The sequence below is a fragment of the Charadrius vociferus genome, unplaced genomic scaffold, assembly GCF_000708025.1.
Source record: "Charadrius vociferus isolate BGI_N301 unplaced genomic scaffold, ASM70802v2 scaffold78, whole genome shotgun sequence".
NCBI lineage: Eukaryota > Metazoa > Chordata > Aves > Charadriiformes > Charadriidae > Charadrius > Charadrius vociferus.
In genome coordinates, this window is record NW_009649927.1 from 158439 (window position 1) to 177303 (window position 18865).

Below are 18865 nucleotides of genomic sequence, written 5' to 3' on the forward strand. Positions count from 1 at the left end.
ATACTACAAAAAAAAAAAAAAAAGAAGACGACAAAAAGGACAATTAAGATGAGGTTTTGCTCAAATTTAGTTTTCCATTAGCTGTCATGCTTCTTTCCATTCAGCTCTGCAGAAAATAAGCCAAATCCCAAAGTCCTCATGGAACTAGGTGTAGAAAAGATTTTAGGCCTGATATTTTATTAAGTTACCATGGTTTAAATAAAGTTGTCAGATGGGATTTTGTTAAAACTATGTAGCTACAATGATCCCATAGTGCTGGTGCCAGTCTGGAGTAACACAGTTCAGATCCATGATGCTGCTTCAGAGCCACATAAACAGGCTGGCTGACCTGGATTTTTGTCTCATTTTACACTTACTGCTGCAGTTTAAGTGACTTATTTGGAGCTAGTCCTGCTCATGCAAATATAAATGAGGGGCAAATCAGATCCAACAAACTTGAGAGCAAAGAAAGCAGCTCTTTTACCACAAAGTCTCAAGTGGGACCATATGAACATTTGTCCCTTTGGCTGGTTCCTGCTAGCTGAGACTCAGCTGGTCTGGCCCGTACCCACATTTGTGGCTAAGGGGCAACAGGAGAGCTGGCTGAGGGTGGGTAGGGATTTCAGTGCCTGTTTCTCATTTTCAAAGCGGTATCTATTTACCTAGAAAATTTCGGCATCCTCCTGCAGTGGATCCCCGGACCCAGCTCCCCTGGTGGATGGTCACCTCCCACTTGTGGGCAGCACTGTCTTCCAGGGCATCTGGAGTCAGGTTGCAGATCTCAACCTTGTCAAAATGCACTTTGAAGTCTTCAAATTTCATCCTGAGCAAAAGGCATGGGAAGGAACAGGCAGTAATTCACTGCAGTGAAGGATGCTCAGCGGAAGTACTTACTCCCCAGCGTCCCGGGGACAGATCACCAACTTGTGTGGATCTTAATAATCTCCGTGACCGTGGAGATATGCCAATGTACACCAGGGGAGAAGCTAGCTCTTACTCACTGTGGTGTAAAACACAGACAACCCTATTGTCTGTGTCTGATTCTGGCAGCTGTTATACCTTTCTTTTTACACTATAACTCCGTTGATTTTATTCAGTTACAGCTGAGTATAAGATGAAAAGAAGTAACACTGGCACAAAACCTACTGTGGAAAGAGGTATTTCACCAACATCATCCTGGCTTTAATGTCTGCATCTATATTTCCGGAGAGCCAACCAAAGGATGGCAGGCACCTGTGCAGGCATCTGTGCAGGAGCCAAGTCTGCCTACAAATCAGCTTTGTGTTCAATGTCAGCTGCATGACAGCACTACAAGGGAAACGTGGTGACGGATTAGCCAAGCCATGGTATGACTAGCCTGTCTGCACTGCAGTGGAAGTCACATTTGGGCCTCTGCTAAGGTGCCTAGACTACCCTCCTTTACGGGTGTCGGGCACCATGCAAAAACATACGCCAAATATTAGGGACAAAAGGTGTGTTTGGATTTGACTAGTGATCCAACCTGCCCTTGAAGGTGGTATGAACGTTGGTGCCTGCTACTGTGTCATGTAGATTGCACTATGTCTGGTTTTATGTACAAGGTGAACACATATACATCACCATGGGAAGAAGGAAACAAATACCACAATATGGATGCTTTTCAGTTACTGGGCTGGGCTGGTTGAACTTAGCCTGCTCAGCATGCTGCGAAGCAGATAATCCATGTGATTTTATCTAGCAAGTAAAAGGGCAAAAAGATACCAACAGACCTGTGGCCAAGGAGTCTAGTGTTCAGGACTGAGCAAAGAGCCAAGAGAAGGGACAGCTGGAGTCAGGCATCCATTTGGGCATGGTACACAGCCCTGGGCAAAGGGAACAGAGCAGGGAAGCTCTCTTAAGAAACAACAGCTTGCAAGGACAGGAGGTCCATATGTCCTAAGGCTGAGGGTAGCCTTGGTAGGCTGAACCTCCCTCTGTAAAGTGGGGAGAGGTGTTAGGCCTTTAGCATCCTGATGTGCCCTCTGCTCTGAATTGCTGTCTCCTCCCTAACATGAACTTCTATGACTACACTTTTCCTCCAGTGGCTGATGCGTAACAACAAAATGGAGTAGTAGGAGAATAAAAGCTCTCTGAGACCACATGCTTATCTGCAGTAGTGGCAGATAGGACCCAGCTAGCCCTTAGTGTAGCTCACTGGACACAGGTAGATCCACTTTTCTCCTGCATCAGAAGTAGATGTCTGTGGTGGTGTTAATTTACACTCGCTATGGGCCATTTTACAACTTGGTTTTAGTGTGGGAAGAAACAGCAGGGTTTGCTTTCCTGAGCTCTGTCCTCTTTCTTGTTGGCTCTTCCCATGTATTGCTAGCCCTAGGCACTGCTAATTCTCATTTTGATGCTCAGTGCACTAGAGAGGGGGTAGCATAGCAAAATATGTCTCTTAGTGACTCAGTTTCCTGGCCACGCAACACAGTTCTGGGCTCTTTGGAAACATGCTGCAAAGCAGATTAAGAAGTTGCACTGTATAGATCAGTTTGGCTCCTAAGAGGTAAAACACCTGTTTTGTCTGCCGTAGGGCTGTCCTGGATTTGTACTGGTGAAGGCAAGAGAAGACTCTGAGCCTCTGGTATTAGGAGGGAAGGGACTAGGGTGAGTGAGAAGCTGATTTCTTAGTCAACAGCAGGATATCTTCTTCACGTCTAGTAGAAGCACCGTCTTGTATGCCCTCGACAAGACTGATCTTAACTGCTAATATGTAGCCAAAATATCTTGGGGTGTTTAATGAAGTCAGCAGGCCCTTAACATGTTACCATGAAGATTTTCTTCAGTCCTCACAAACCCAAAGAACAAAAGGGACAAAATTTCTTATCAGACCACGTTTCCCACCTGTGCTGCCTTATCCCGTGTAGTCCTCTACGGCTACGCTGCCTTTTTGCATTGACTGAAGACACTCTGATGATATGACGCATATCTTGCTTTAAATGTTCCGTAGTTTTTGACCTAATTTTGCTCCATGCACTACCCTTTCTCCCAGCCTTCCTGTTCCCCCTAGGATGAAATCTAACAAAATACATGAGAATGAACAGGTATATTTCTTCTTCCTCTTCTTCTCTTTCATGTAACAAATGAGCCTGTGTAGGAGAAATGGCCATTGCTCTGTGTGCAGTCAGCACATGGAATAAGCTGGGTCCAAAGCCTGTAGCACAGTTACAGAAGTTGTTCATGAGTGCATAGTAGGTTTCCTGGGCTCACTTTCAGCTTCCAGACACATTAAGGAATTATATACAAAAAGCTCGCTAACTGACAAACTTACTATTAAGTCTACTTCAGTAGAAACCAGTTGCGGTTAACAAGACCCCCATTGCACCTTATGTCATTTGCTAAGCCCAAAGATAATGTACATCACAAAGAACATGTTTCGAACTCTTGAGGACCTCATTACTTTGCTACTTAGTATTTCTAGCAGCAGGTTTCAAAGCATCTCATAAGGATTACCTCAGCGTTCCAGGGAGACAAGTCAAGTCAGGGCAACTGGGGCAATTCCAAGCACAAATACAGACTAGGTGGAGAATGGATTGAGAGCAGCCCTGAGGAGAAGGACTTGGGGGTGTTGATGGATGAGAAGCTCAACATGAGCTGGCAATGTGCACTTGCAGCCCAGAAAGCCAACCGTATCCTGGGCTGCATCAAAAGAAGTGTGGCCAGCAGGTTGAGGGAGGTGATTCTCCCCCTCTACTCTGCTCGGGTGAGTACTCCATCAAGCTTTGGAGTCCTCAGCACAAGAAGGATGTGGACCTGCTGGAGCGGGTCCAGAGGAGGACTGCGAAGATGATCACAGGGTTGGAGCACCTCTCCTATGAAGACAGGCTGAAGGTGACGAGGTTGTTCAGCCTGGAGAAGACAAGGTTCTGGGGAGACCTTACAGCGGTCTTCCAGTATCTGAATGGGGCCTACAAGAAAGATGGAGAAGGACTTTTTACAAGGGTATGTAGTAATAGGACAGGGGTAATGGCTTCAAGCTAGAAGAGGGTAGATTTAGATTAGATATTAGGAAGAAATTTTTCACTGTGAGGGTGGTGAGGCACTGGAACAGGTTGTCCAGAGAGGTTGTGGAGGCCCCATCCCTGGAAGTGTAAAGGACTAGGCTGGATGGGGCTTTGAGTGACCTGGTCTAGTGGGAAGTGTCCCTGCGCATGGCAGGGGGGTTGGAACTTGATGATCTTCAAGGTCCCTTCCAACCTAAACCATTCTATGATTCTGTGATAAGTCACCAACAAGGGTGATGAATAAACTGGCTGAAAGTCCTCAGCTGCTCAACACAGCTCAGTGTCCACCTCCTCAGCTAAACTGCATCAGCAAGGACCGCAGAAGGGGCAAACTGAAAGCTGGAGAGAAGCGGCTATGTTCATCTTTTTCCTCACCTGACCATTTTAATGTCTTTAGGGATACATCATATTCATTGCTCATGCAAAGTCTGTATGTGAAGCCTGATGGGGAAACCATCAAGGTGTAGCTTAGACGGGTCAAAGGGCAAACATCCCTTAGAGAAATACACACAAGTCAAAAGGCATTAGGAAAAGTAAGTCTGATGGACTGGGTGGAGGGTTTCACTGGTATCAAACTTGCCTGACTGGTTTTGGAAGCATTTCTTATCTTATGCATATGATTTTTGTCCACTTAACCCCTTCAGCAAAAATTTCAGTCCCAATGGGTTTTGTTTCTGCTCTGAATGGCTGAGATGCTGGATGAGGAAGGCCAGCATTCCTCTGTGTATGCTAAACCTCATTAATTTTTATTGGCCTTCCAAGGATTTATTTAACTATCAGCTTATCTCTGTTGGACAGATGACTTTTTCATGAATTTCATTGCTCATTGGATGCTTATTTGCACATTTGTACCTCCATTACACAGTCAGGCTTTAAGTCATGTTCTGTAACGAGAGACTCGCTGAAGTTACTTGCGTTCCAGCTGAAGTCTTTGCCTCCTTTTCATTCACCCCATAAGCTCCAGATGTAGCCAGGTCAAAAAAGGACCCAAAAAAACCAAAACGCAAAAGTTTTTGGGAAAAACTGGAAATGCCCTGCTGCATTTGCAATGTCAATAACAAAATAACTCAAAATATCCTACGTAAAAATACTTAAGTAATACTTAAGCCACTAGACCTGCTTCCCTCTAGAGATATCAAAGTCTGGGATAAATCATTTCATTTGACCTAACATGCTGCATTGTCTATTTCAAATCACTTTTCGGGCCTAAAGTTGAACTTGCAGGTTTAACTTGCAGGAAAAATCTGAAATAGCCCCACTGCATACCTCTCTTGGTTTACCTCTGTGTAAAAGAGGTGAGCATATGGCCCTGGAAAATGTGGTCAGACACATTGTCAGTAGCGCACAGCATGGTTGATACAGGGGGGGGATCATGTGCAAGTCAGCCATCTGCTCGGTCTGAGATCGTGAATTTGGCACAAAGAACACTTCACACTTCTAAAGCAATTTGCACCACTTTTTTTTTTTCCATTTCATTTCCTCTTTTCTTAAACCTTTCCATCATTTCACACATATCTTGGTGTTCTTTTACTTTCTGTAACAAGTACGATTGCTTCTCAGGACTCCCTTCCCTTCCCGTGTATGCCTAGCATCAACCCTGAAGGCACTTCACGGGTAATACAGTGCAATACAATGCTCTCTTCTGGAGAGCCTGCCTTTGTTTTTTTGTTCGTGGTAAGGGTTTAAAGGGTGTTACATTCATGGCAGATACACAGAATTTGAAACATGCTAATGCCATTAACTAAGCTGACTTTGAAAAAGGTTTTGTTATTAAAATAGACATGTGCATACATGAAACACACCAAAAACTGAGTGAGCATTCTACCTGTGCTCTCCTAGGAGCAAATTGAGCATTTCCTCATTCAGAGACTTCTCCTTTATCACTCATTTTGGCCACTTGCACCTTGATTTCTGAGTAGAGCCACACACTTTAAAATCCTGTGCCTTACCAGAACTCTCCATCATCCAGCGCTGCCTGAGATAGGCGTTTCTGTTCCGATGGGCTGACCAAATGCCACTCTGGAGAGCTGCAAGAAAACAAACCCAAGCTTTACTGTGAGTATATGGCAATTCATTTTCCCTGGCTCAGAATGACTGGTTGGACACAGCAGCAGGCTGTTCTTCTTCTTCCAGATGTGTTTTACCTGAGCAACACATACAAACACAGATTCTTTTAAGAGGTTTCCTGAACCCTGCTGCCACTTCACATGGCGGCAGGGGCCCAAATAATGCAGCTGGAAACAGGACAGGGCCAAAGATCCCAAAGCTTCTCCAGGGTCGTCCTGTATGAGACATTCCCTGCACTCAGAGTTGCGGTTACTGTCAGGTGTTGGAGTTGGGTATGATAGGGCTGTCAGTAAACCTCAAGATTTTAGCAAGTCACATCCTCCCTTAAATCTGTTATCCGTCTGTAGCACCATTTCTTCTTTTAGGTTTGTCAGTAATTTAAGGCCAGGCATTTCCTCAAAATTGAGTCAATGGGAACCAGATAGGCTCCTTGTGCTGTACAGAGAGATTTGCTGAAATAACTGGGGTTCCAAGTCTTCACCTCCCTTTTTCATTCACCCCAACAGCTCCTGCTGTTAAAAAACCCTCTAAAGCTTTTTGGAAAAACTGGAAATTCTCTACTGCATTTCCAATCTGACACACTAAACAGGGACTAGCAGGCACCTTGTGTTGAGGTTTTTAATTCTAGAAACCACTGCAAAATGTTAATACAGGTTCCTGTGTTGACCTGCGAGCCCCTATGCATCTTGACTTCTAGAAAATCTCCCAAGTGCAGAATCAGAGTTCTTTTCAATAAAGAACCTGAATTGCCAGAGGCCTGTCCTGTTCTTAACGTCTCAATATTTTTGAGATTTAATCACTCATTATACACTTCAATTACCCACATTTTTCTTTTTCAAGTTAACAAAGGATCTGAGCTGAAGTGAAAATATTTCATTTATTTCTGACTCATGTTAAGGACAGGGACATTCAAGGTAGTCCTACAGGTGACTACATGGCTCAATAGTTTTAAAGGGCCAGACAAGTTATGGCTGCTCTCCTCTACATCTGTGTCAAGAAGAAAAATTTGGCAGAATAAAGTGAAACAAAAATTAAGCCGTGCATATGTGCAAAATTGTATTGAAAAGTGTGTGTGTGTGTGGGGAATATAGTTTTGGTTTTTACTATATAATTATTTTTTTTTTATTTTACACTTCTTTTTCCTTTGGTAGTAAAAACAAATTGGTTTTCAGACCAATCTTGTGTTTTTGTGCCCTTCCTCAGCTTCAGCAGGTACTTAGATGGGGTAATACAGTATCTGTTTTCAGCTTATCTGCAGTGCGACAAAGTATGGATGTTGTGTTGCAAGTACTACAACAACAGGCTTACAGAAAAATAAAAATAAAAAATCACTCCAAATCTATAATTTTTCCAATAGAGAGTGTCTTAAAATTAACTTAGCCCATTTATATTAATGCATGATTTTTGCTAATGCTAGATTTTGGGGGCTAAACAACCTTGACAGTGTCCCCTTAAGTGAGTAGTGTTGAAAATACTGAGGGTGACATGTAGTATGACAGTAATACTGTTAGGCATGTATTAACTCTTGATTTAATTTCCATGGAATAGCTGGGGCTGCAGAAAGCTAGCTGTGGAGTAGCAGCTGAGATTTGGCCTTTGCGAGACCAGGGTATATGGGACAGTGCACGCACTTGTCACTCCAAGGGCCGTTCCACTCGACCTGTCCCCAGGGGTTCCTTATCCTTATGAGTTGCACTTGCAGGCCCCGATAGTTCACCTGGGGAAGAAGGAAATAGAGAAAATACCAAGTGTCAGTAGGTAGGAAGCAGGTCTCCAGCATGCAAAGCCTGGGCAAGCTGCTGTAACAGCTGGGCAAAAGGTACAGGAGACGTGGGAGGGAAAGATGGATGAGAATTTGGATAACTTTCCCAGGATGACTCCCACATCACCTGAGGCTGGGGGACACTCCCTTATCTTTTCCCGAGGTCTCTCTTTGCCCCGTGCTGATGAACGTACCTCATCGATGCCAGTCACGGAGTAAGCATGGCCCTTTATAAGGCCAAAGGGAGTTTTGGCTTCTGTCTCGGCAGCACTGCTGGTCTGAAATACAGGGAAAAAAAAAATGTGAATCTCTCTCTTTGGAGTGAGATCACAAGTGGTGCCACCTGGTCCCTCCAAGCATCAGGTGGGAGGTCAGTGGCTAACAAGTACTATTGGCTTTCTGCTTGATGCAACAGTGAGGGTGCAATGGTGCCCTTTGAGGAAAAGAAAGGATTTAATTAATTTTTTTTAGCACTGTTCACTCAGAGGGAAAATAAGGTGATTCCAGGCTGAAATACCTTCTCTGCCCCTGTGATTTTGTATCAACATCATTTACATTTCCAGGATCTCAATCTAAACTCCCATTCAAATGTAGTTTGTGTCAGTTTAAAGGATGGGAAAAGGTGCTCTCAGACTGAAATGAGAAGTTAATATGGTCTCATTTCTTGTAAAAAGACATTGATGGAGCAGTGATGGCAGTGAAAGGTCCAATCAGCCAGCTGAGTATCACACTCCCTCTCTAGTTCAATAAATACTTAATTAGTCTTTGCAAGCAGCAAAGACTCTCTCTCTTCATCAGGAGAGAAAGGGAAATTCAAATCAGAAAAAAATGAATCCCAAAGTTGAGGGCACAGTCTTGAATTAAAGAGAGAGCTAGTGGGAAAGCCCCACTTTCAGTCAGTCAGGCAATGGGTTTGAGACAACAGGCCTCCCTTAGCCCGGTCAAATGTTCAACGATGAAGCTCTAGGCCAGAGGACAAATGAAAGCCTCCCTCCTTCTACCCCAAGCTTTTTCTCCAGCTGCTTATTCTGGCGGAGAAACCTGGCACACATTCGTTCCTGAACCACCTTTCCTGCTAAGCACAGTGAGCGAGGAACAGAACGAGGTTTTCACTCTTGCTGTTGAGCAGCTCAGGCATTTCTCACCAGAAAGTCGAGGACACATGGGCGACTCCTTTTACCCTGGGTCAGACATGCTGGCAGAGCAGTGTAAGTAACCTACTACTACACAGTAACTAAACTACACAGGTTTCACCCACCAGCAACCTTTTCTCTGTGAAAGCTGGAGGTCTCAGTGTCTGGAGAGATAAACCTGACATACCCTAAACTTCAGCCCCTGCTTACAAACAAACACACTGATCCTGAAAATTGTCTTGAGTCCCCCAACTCCCCACAGGTGTTGTTACAGAATTCAGGGCTGAAAAAAACCCCATTTTGTAGTCTCTAGAACCAGTAAGCCCTCAAAAAGCTATGACCAATTTTAATGTTAAGTGACAAAATAAGTGAGCAAATAAAGTTCACTCTAACTGAGTGCTCCTACTTGTGTCATTATTGCCTTAAATACAGTGGCCATCACCTGTTGAGAAGAGATGAATCTTTTCTTTTAAACAACTACACTAAGGACTGATAATATTACATATCTATCAGCTCACAGCTGTTATTTGCAGAGTTAATTGCATATCTGTCTACTTGTCATTGATTCAATTGTCTTTAAAAAGTAGGGTTTTTTAACCACAAAACTAAACTGAGACATTCAGATCCCATTTTTTACTTACATCAATAGAGCAGCCCACCATTGAGCATCTTCTCAGAGCTTTCTCTAGGATTTCATAGAAATTGTCAGGAGCCTTTTTAACCTCATACATTTCTCCTACCCCCCCAGTGAAATCCTCCATGGCTTCTATTGTACTGCCTCCTTTCAGAGCCTCGTAGCTGCCGTTCAGCCTGGAAAACATGAGACATGCTTTGAAAACTTTGAAGACAGATACCCATGTTTGAGAGCTTTCTCATATGCATATAAAATTGAATCAATGGCACTGAAGCCAAAAGAATTACCCCAGAATGTACCCAGGTTATATGGGAGAAGTATTGGGATCATTCTGCTTTCCTTCTTAATTGCATTAAGTCATTAGTTTCTCCATATCCTTAAAGCCTGGGGCTTTTCTTTCTTTAGTGCCTGTTGTCAGGTCGGCAAGGACTGAATATCCCTGTGAGTGAGTGGCCTGCCACCTGCCAAGTAATTTAAAAATACAGGCCTAGCCAGAACCATCAATGGAGGTCTCGGCAGAGACACAAATGGCAGTGAGCAGTGGTGCCCAGTGACAGGAAAAGAGGTTAATGGGCACAAACTTGAACATAGGAAGTTCCATCTTAACATGAGGAGGAACTTCTTTACTTTGAGGGTGGCAGAGCACTGGAATAGGCTGCCCAGAGAGGTGGTGGAGTCTCTGACTCTGGAGACATTCAAAAACCACCTGTGCAACCCGCTCTAGGTGACCCTGCTCTGGCAAGGGGGTTGGACTAGACAATCTCCAGAGGTCCCTTCCAACCCCTATCATTCTGTGATTCAGGCTTCCATCCAACTCTTCTGGTATCACCTAGGGTTCTATCTAGTGATGTTCTGGAAGCTGGACCAGCTCACAAGAGATAATCTTTAGATCAGGGCAGCAGCAAATGCAAAAAAACTCACCACTGACAACAAAAAATACTGGATAGAAGCCATTCACTTGAGTTGTGAATAATGTATGTACAAATTGTGAATAATGTATGTACAAATAGCAAATCATGTATGCACAGTGTGACTTACTTGGCATAGGCTTTCTCTAGTAAGGCACTCCAAAATTCATTGCGTTCAGCTGAGTGCAGGAAAACCAACCGGTCTTTGAAGGTGGGTAATTGGTCATCAATCACTACATCCAGCCACTCATTGTGCTGCCAAAACTATTTAGAAATGATGGGGCATGAGTTTGCTGACAGCATGTAATTTCCTGAGTATAGGACTCTGTTGTCCCAGTGCTTCTAATTGTAAGTTAGTGACAATCATAAGCTTGATTAGAAGTCATAGGTATATTGTTCATTCCCACTATACCATGTTAAGCTGCTCTGCAGGAAGGGTAATCTATCTTAAGAAAAGACTAAAACTAAAAGTGTAGAGCTGTACTGTAGCTCCTTGTCTGGGTAATGTCACCCATGTAGCTACACAAGTGGTCACCCCATGATACAAGACACTTTTAAGGTGCATACGTATTACAGATCCCAGTCCAACTCCTTTAGGGCCTTATATCCTAAGTGGGGTTTGTGAGCCCAGGAAAATGTGAAATCGTTTCTAAAGCCATACATCTCTTCACAGAGCAAAAGTGGCTCTGTGTGTGCCTGTGGAAAGCTGACATAGCCCTCTAGGTTGTTCTTCAAAACATGAACAACAATGTAAACTCAGCAATCCCTGTTTTTTCAATGTCTCCTCTGCAATAACTGGCAACCCCACTGCAAAACAGACCGTGTCATGTAATGACCAACTGCTCAGAAATCTGTTCGTGCCATGCCAGATGTTCATCTTACCTGGAAGTGAAATATTCCAGCATAGTCCGGCCCAAAATTTTGATCCAATGGCACCACTCTTGCAAGTGTTTTTTCATTCAGTGTGAGAGAAGCTATGGCTGCTAATAGCCAGCAGTCACCTGTGAATTGAGAAGGGGGTGAAAAACTCTGATTTTCTTCCCTTCAGGAGGAGAAGAAGGTGCTGCAGGGGCCAGAGGAGGTGTTATGGCAGTTAGCTGCCACCACTCCTGAAATCCAAAGGACAGCCCGTGTGCCCCCAGGAAGCGTGTCCCTGCCTAGCTAGGGCAGAGACAGTGCTGCAGTTCGGAGGTGCTGGTGGACAAATGGCTCCCTTGGGCTCACAGTACCCTTGCGTGGGGATCCTGCCCTGACTTTGAATCCTGCTTCAACAAGATGGTCCCCGGCATGGATGAGAGAGTGCTACCAAAGAGGTGGCTGCACACAAGGTGAGCATGGGCAGTACCTCCAGCTTCACTGCTCCCGCCAATTCAGGAGGGATAACATCCTCTCATGTGTGAGGCTTTTCCTGCCTCTCACGGGGTGTAAGCATGAATGCAACCACCCAGGGGGAATCACTCACCAAGATCCCCTTGGCAAATGTCAGTTCTTGTGGCTCCTCCAAGGATAAACTTGGGTTCTTTGACAATGTCCTGAGAAAGTGGGAGAGAGACACAGAAATGACTTACAACATGCCAGGAAAATATCACCACCACTTTGAGCCCGGATGTGCAGCACAGTCTGTGCCACATCAGCTATATTATCCTGCAGCAGTGTAGCCACTACAAAAAACTAGGTGGGGAATCTTTTCTAATTAATTGTAGTGTAGAGCAATTAGAGAATCAGCTATCCTATTATATTTTTCGCAATTAGTTGGCTGCTAAAAAAAATGGCATTCATTATTCATCTGTAGGCAAATGTTAAAGTATCATAGCACATCCTGGTCTCAATGTTAGGATACAACCCTGGCTAAAGGTTGGTTTGCTTGTTTTTCCACAGTGGCTGGAAAAACTAAAAGTGGAAATTTACCTTTAAATGCACTATTAAGCCCTTCATTTATCTGCAGGTAATACCTGGAACACACAGTGTCTGACAACCATGGGACCATTTCCTCCTCAAATAAGCAAACAACAAAGGTAGATTCCAGCCTTGTTTGTTTTACCAAGTTAGTTTTCAGGAGGAGCTAACACTACCCACCCTTGTGTGCTCAGAGGGACTGGTGCTCATGGTGGCATTCTCAAGCATTCATTTGATTGTTTTAGTTCAATTACTAGTACCACAGCTGGATAGAAAAATTACAGTGGTAAACCAATAAATGTTGCAGGAATTCCCCTCTTTTCTCCCCTTTCCCATGAACTGTAAATTGAATTTAAATGATTGAACTGAATAGAAAAGGGAGGAGGAGGGTATCTAATATATTACTAAAGGAACACATCTGTAGTTAATCAGTCTGCTCTGGTATGTTATTGCAGACCCTATGGCATGAAGCAGATCCTTCTGCCTAAGCGGCAGAAGTTTGCAAAAACAAAAAAAAAAAAAAAGAAGGGGGAAAAATAGAAGAACACATTCAGTCATTTAATCCCTGCATTTGCCTACAAGGAAACTGTGTTGCTTCTGGTTCATAGCATTGCATTTTGTGAGGCCATCACGGCAGGGTATCGGTAGTTTTGTTCAGATTTCTGCATTTATTGCTGAAGCATCTGGTGCTGGCCACCGCTGGGGCCAGAACATGGTCCCCAGTGAACCAGCACTGCTCCTGCGACGCTCCCCCTGCAGAGGTGATATTCAGGAGGAAGCTGGTTTACATATTTTTTGTTTGCAGGAGGAGGTGACAGTCAGGTCGTCCCTCAGCTACAGGTGTTCTGCAGCCCCTCGTGTCCCCAGTGTGTGCTGCAAAGGGAAATCAAACAGCAGCTCCTCCTTACCTGTCCCACCTGCTTGTTAAATACAATCAGTCTTGTGGGGATTGGACGTGAATAATAAAAAATGCAGATCATTGCCTTTAGAACTAAATAAAATAACAGCTGATGAGGTAGCTGAATTTCAAAACATGCCTTGTTTTAGCACTGTTGTTCCTGGGAAACATAATTCTCGTGGCAAGAACCGTATTTAGCTATTACCAAGAAACTCTGTGTGTTATCAAGGGACAAGATAAAAAACCTTTCCACTGACATGGGTCTGAACATCAGATTCATGGCTCATGACTTATTACACAGCTCTACAACTGACATATGGAAAAATATTTTCATTATCTATGTCTAAAGCAAACAAAAGTAATAATTAAAAAAATCAATAAAAAGGAATTGAAAGGATTTTGACTGGACCCGTGCCACATTCCCTGCTACACAAAAGAAAACCACACTCTTCAGTTTTTGAGTGGGTGTTGCAAAAACAATATTAATTTTGAAGAGATTTTCTGACTGGATGGTATAATGATGTGTATCAGGGCTTTCAGCATGTTAACAAACAAAACCCAGAGGTGGATCTTGCATTTACACACAGCATACAGTAATTCAAGGATTCACTTGCACAGGGATATTGCCTAGAAGTAGGGACATGCAATCCTCAGAGAGATGAAACAAGGTGACCCATGGCTCTCCTGATGCTACATCGAATCTGTGTTTCTTTAGACTCAAAGGAAAATGCATTGCATCCCCTGCGCCTCCGTCTCACATTGGTAGAGAGGGTACATGGAGACCTAAGAAAGGCTGAGGGTGAGGCTGTTTAGGTATTTCTGTGGTTACATTTCTGTGCCTGGTTCCAGCATACAGTACCTGTCCTACCGGTTGCCAATGGCTGTTAATATTAGGAGAATTTCTTTCTTACTTCCTCCTGTAGCCCACAGCCTCATAGGTATTGGTAAAACACATTTGTCTTTAATTTTTGCTTTTTTTTTTTCATTCTTCAATCTATATGTCTAACTTTCCTAGACGCTGAGCTGTTGAATTTATCCCAGCAGTTGAATGTAGATATAAATCAAGAAGGAAAAACGGAGGGGAGGGGAAGGGAAGAGAAGAGAAGGGAAGGGAAGGGAAGGCAAGGCAAGGCAAGGCAAGGCAAAAGGGAAAATACAATGAGAAAAGGGTCTTCTTCAGATTATTCTAAAATTTTGATAAGGTATGGTTTCAAAGGTTTAATTTGTCATGAAAAGGGATTGCTACACAAAATCACAAAATATCTTTCTGAATCTTAGAGCACTTAAGATTTATGTAGAAAGTGAGGTATTCAGCTGGTGCAGATCCATGTAGCTCACTGATTGCAGTGGGAGATTTACAAATTAGAGCTAGCTGAGAGTCTTGTTCACACTGCTTACAAATGTATATACATGCATGTCAAAATAATGAAAAAGCCTTCTCTACTCTCATTACTAAAGATTAAACTCTAACAGGGTGTAAATCTAAAGACAAACATTATCAGACCTGCAATCAGCTGCATGTATTTTGCTACACTTCATCCAAGCTACTGTGAAATACTGATAGGAGAGGCAGTAAAAACCAGTCACCGTGAAAAGCAGTTTGAACACAGATACCCTACAGAGAGTCTGTGCTCTTGTGCTTACTCTCTCCAGCACCACAGCTTCACTAGCTGAGCCGTGGCAACTAACCTGGCACACGCTCCAGGCCTATGTCCCACTTGCAAAGTAAAACGTGTTAACTTCAAATGGTGTTACAGGGCCTCTCTTTTGCTGCTGTTCCTGAGGGATAATAGATATGAAACTGATTTAGCTTAAATTCTGAGGAGCCAGAGAAGAACATAACTAAAACCCTGTCCTTACGCATCCTCTCAGCCTCCCCTGAGGTTTATTTCTCTCTGTGCAGCTCAGAAAAGTTCACCTTTTCGCATGATGGGAATCGGAGCATAAAGGCAGATCCCTTTTCACGTAACTTACTCATCCTGGAAATGTTTCCAGTTCAGTGTACAAAGATGCTGAAGAAGAGAGTGACAACTACAACAGACAGTGGGTACCACACACAAGGACACACAAGCTCTCAGCTGCTCCTGGTCACATTTTATAGCAAAGTTTAACTCTTGTGGAAAATGGAAAAAAAAAACCCAAACTAGCACCTAATGGCTCACCAAAGGAAAACTGTTCTTTCTGATTTAGTGTCACAGTCACTTGCATTTTTGATGCCCCACAGCACTCCAGAGTCACCACACCAAAAAGTACCTCAGCCCCACATCCCTGTCCTGTGCTGGGGGGCAGCCCCACAGCCCACCTGGCTTTTGGGGCACAGGTAGGCAAGCCAGGTAGCAGTGACTGCAGGGGCTGCACTTACCATGTGTAGGAAATTCCCATTTTTTCATAGCTGAAACTTATCCAGGAGTAATAGCTTTAATTCTGCTCTGTAGTGGCGCTATGTGTTAACTATCAGATACTGAGGCATTTGAATGCCTATCATTGTGGATTAAGTTAAGCCAAAATTTAAACCCTTCTTTAAGCTTATTTTGTTCTTTTTCTCCCATGGTATCAGTGTTGCCAAAGGAAAGTTTTCTACTAAGGGAGAAGCTTTCAGACTATTAAGAAAACGAGAATAAACATCAGTCATTAGCAAAGAAACGAAACGTAGCCACAAATTTTCTGTGGCTATTAGTTACAGTTAAGTGGAGAGAAGAAACCTGGAGTGATGTTTGGTTTGTGATCTGAGAGCATGTGACTAGTGAAGCTTCAGGCTCTCGCTGTGTTATTAATGATTGTTATGCAAGACGCATTAAGAGATACTCATCAAGCCCATGGCTACTGCTGAATGGCTCAGTAACCATGGCAAGTATTTGTAATCTCTCAGTGTTTCATGATGCAAGTGAACAAATATAAAAGTCTCACACTCTAAAAGTTAAAAGGTCTGAATTTTTTAAGTTTAACCTTAATTATGAATTTGCTGCATTAACAACACTTGATTTTTACATAGTTAAAAGATCACCATAATGTATTTTACCCTTAATTCCTTGCATGTCCTCTTATTTTGATCTCAGCGTTGCTTTTGTTTGTCAATAATGTGAGAGAAGGCTGATTACATGTGCATGTACACAAATGTACACACATAAAGTGTGGCTATACAACGAGCTATATCTAAAAAATGGGGTGAAGCCCTCCAAGCCCTCTTGTCCCACAGCTTGAGCTCTTTGTGGGTGACATCCTGACTCTATGCTGCTGCGCCGGAGGTGGGAAGGTTTTCCCCCTGTGCTTCACCTGCACATCTCACTGAACACGCCACACGTTTGGTGCAATCTCAAAGTACAGCAATGTCTGACTTTTGGCAGGATGAAGGGAGAGAAAGCCTCACCCTCCTCTGCCCAGCAGCATACTCACCCCGGGCCTCTTCCAGATGAAGGGAACAGGTGGTTTTTCACTGAAGAAGAGAGAGGAGTTGCAGGCGGGGAAGTCGGGGTCTTCAAAGAGGACTCCCCTGCGCAGGCAGTCCTGCTTCAGCTCCTCATAGGTCTTCCCCGAGCTGATGGTGGCACGAGCGGCCCCGGGCAGCGCGGGCAGCCTCGGCTTCGAGTCCTGGTGCAGGTAGGGCATGGCTCCCTCCCGCCCGCCTGGGGGGAATTCTCCGGCGCCGCGCGCCCAGCCTCGGCTTCGAGTCCTGGTGCAGGTAGGGCATGGCTCCCTCCTGCCTGCCTGAGGGAAATCCTGGGGAGCAGAGGCTTAGCCGGCAGTGGGGGGCAGAAGCTGGGGGCAGAGAGCAGAAGGAAGAAGAAGAGGGAGCAGAAATAACCTCTAGTGCCTCACGAAGGAAAAGGGGGAGGAAAGCAGCGTGCTGTGGGGAAGCCGGTGGTGTCCTCCAGCCCTCCTCCGTTGTGCCTCCTTGAACTTCAGGGCGAGACCGACCTCCTGGCAGCTCCAAACAGCAGCAGAGATGAACACCCTGAAAGCAAACAGGGAAGGAAAGCAGCCGGCCCCGGCCACGCCAGGGCTGGGAGTGCCCAGGTGGTGCCCCGTCCTCCCCCGGGGCAGAGCTGCTGTGCCTGCCCAGCGCGAAGGGTGTGCGCAGGGCCTGGCGTCGCTGCCCGGTGGGTACGGGCCAGGCGGGAGGTTGCCACCGGGCTGCGGATGACTTCGAGGTGCACAGCAGCCAGCCAGAGCCCTCCATCATGCGGTGGTGGCAAGGCCCCCAGGGAGAAACCAGAGCCACATGGTGGGGCGTGAATGCTGTTTGTCACAGGAGGGAGGGCAGCCCGGCATGGCCGGCGGCAGGGCTGTCTCGGCGGACAGGTCTCGCCCCCGTCAGATGACATGTAGGAGGGACACCAGGATGGAGAGGTGGCCATGGCCAGGGCTGCTCAGCCAGGGGGTATCTGGCCATGGGGCAAGGGCTGAGTGTGTGCAGGAGGGCTTGGCCCCAGGCGTGGGGTGGTGGTAGCTGGTGGGGAGGGCTCGGAGCGGGATGCGCACTGGTGAGGCCCCACCTCGAATACTGTCTTCAGTTTTGGGCCCCTCAAAAGGGGGGCCCAAGACAAGAAAGACACTGAGGTGCTGGAGCGTGTCCAGAGAAGGACAATAAAGCCAGTGAGGGGTCTGGAGCACAAGTCTTATGAGAAGCGGCTGAGGGAACTGGGGTTGTTTAGCCTGCAGAAAAGGAGGCTGAGGGGAGATCTTATTGCTCTCTACAGCTACCTGAAAGGAGGCTGTAGCAAGGTGGGGGTCAGTCTCTTCTCCCAAGTCACAAGTGATAGTGTTAGAGGAAATGGCTTCAAGTTGTGCCAGAGGAGATTTAGGTTGGATATTAAGAAAAATTTCTTCCTCAAAAGGGTTATCAAGCATTGGAACAGGCTGGCCAGGGGAGGGGTGGGATTACCATCCCTGGGGGCCCTGGAGGTATTTAAAAGATGTGTAGGTGTGGCGCTTACAGACATGGTTTAGTGGTGGTTTTGGCAGTGTTAATGTTGATGGTTGGGCTTAATGATCTTAAAGGTCCCTTCCAACCTAGACGATTCTATGATTCTATGTGTACCGAGAAGCAGAGAAAACCGAGGGAAAGTGTCAGAAAATGTTACCTTGAGGAGAGATTTTAATAGACTATGCATTGAAGGAGTTATGTTTGCACTCTAACACGGGATTTTAAAATCAAATACGTACATACTTGCTGCTCATTTCCAGGTTTCATGGCCATGTTCATCTGTTGCTGTGCTGCTTCTGCTGCCCAGCTTTTACGTACAACATCCTGTCTCTGTGTCCAGTTTTGGGCTCCACAGATCAAGAGGGACAGGGAACTGCTGGAGAGAGTCCAGCGAAGGGCAACCAAGATGATTGAGGGATTGGAGCATCTCCCTTATGAGGAAAGGCTGGGACTAAAGAGCTGGGACTCTTTAGCCTGGAGAAGAGAAGGGTGAGGGGAGACCTTATTACTACTTACAAATATCTAAAGGGTGGGTTGAAGTAGTATGGAGCCACACTCTTCTCAGTGGTTCCCAGTGACAGGACGAGGGGCAATGGGTGCAAGTTGGAACATAGGAAGTTCCGTTCCAACACACGGAAA

General features: G+C 45.1%; 1 protein-coding gene across 2 annotated transcripts in view; it reads right to left on the bottom strand.

The window, feature by feature from the left end:
• Positions 1–16908, bottom strand: part of CAPN9 (calpain 9) — a 28592-nt gene extending 11684 nt beyond the window's left edge. The window contains exons 1-9 of one of the 2 annotated variants that reach the window (XM_009891130.1): positions 16696–16908; positions 11971–12040; positions 11391–11509; positions 10639–10772; positions 9608–9776; positions 8028–8111; positions 7703–7788; positions 5954–6031; positions 642–802 (exon numbers count right to left, since the gene is read on the bottom strand). In XM_009891130.1, the coding sequence (XP_009889432.1) occupies positions 642–802; positions 5954–6031; positions 7703–7788; positions 8028–8111; positions 9608–9776; positions 10639–10772; positions 11391–11509; positions 11971–12040; positions 16696–16908 (1114 nt within the window). The remainder of the gene's footprint in view (positions 1–641; positions 803–5953; positions 6032–7702; positions 7789–8027; positions 8112–9607; positions 9777–10638; positions 10773–11390; positions 11510–11970; positions 12041–16695) is intronic. The other variant, XM_009891131.1, reaches the window with a different exon arrangement.
• Between the last annotated feature and the right edge of the window lie 1957 nt (positions 16909–18865).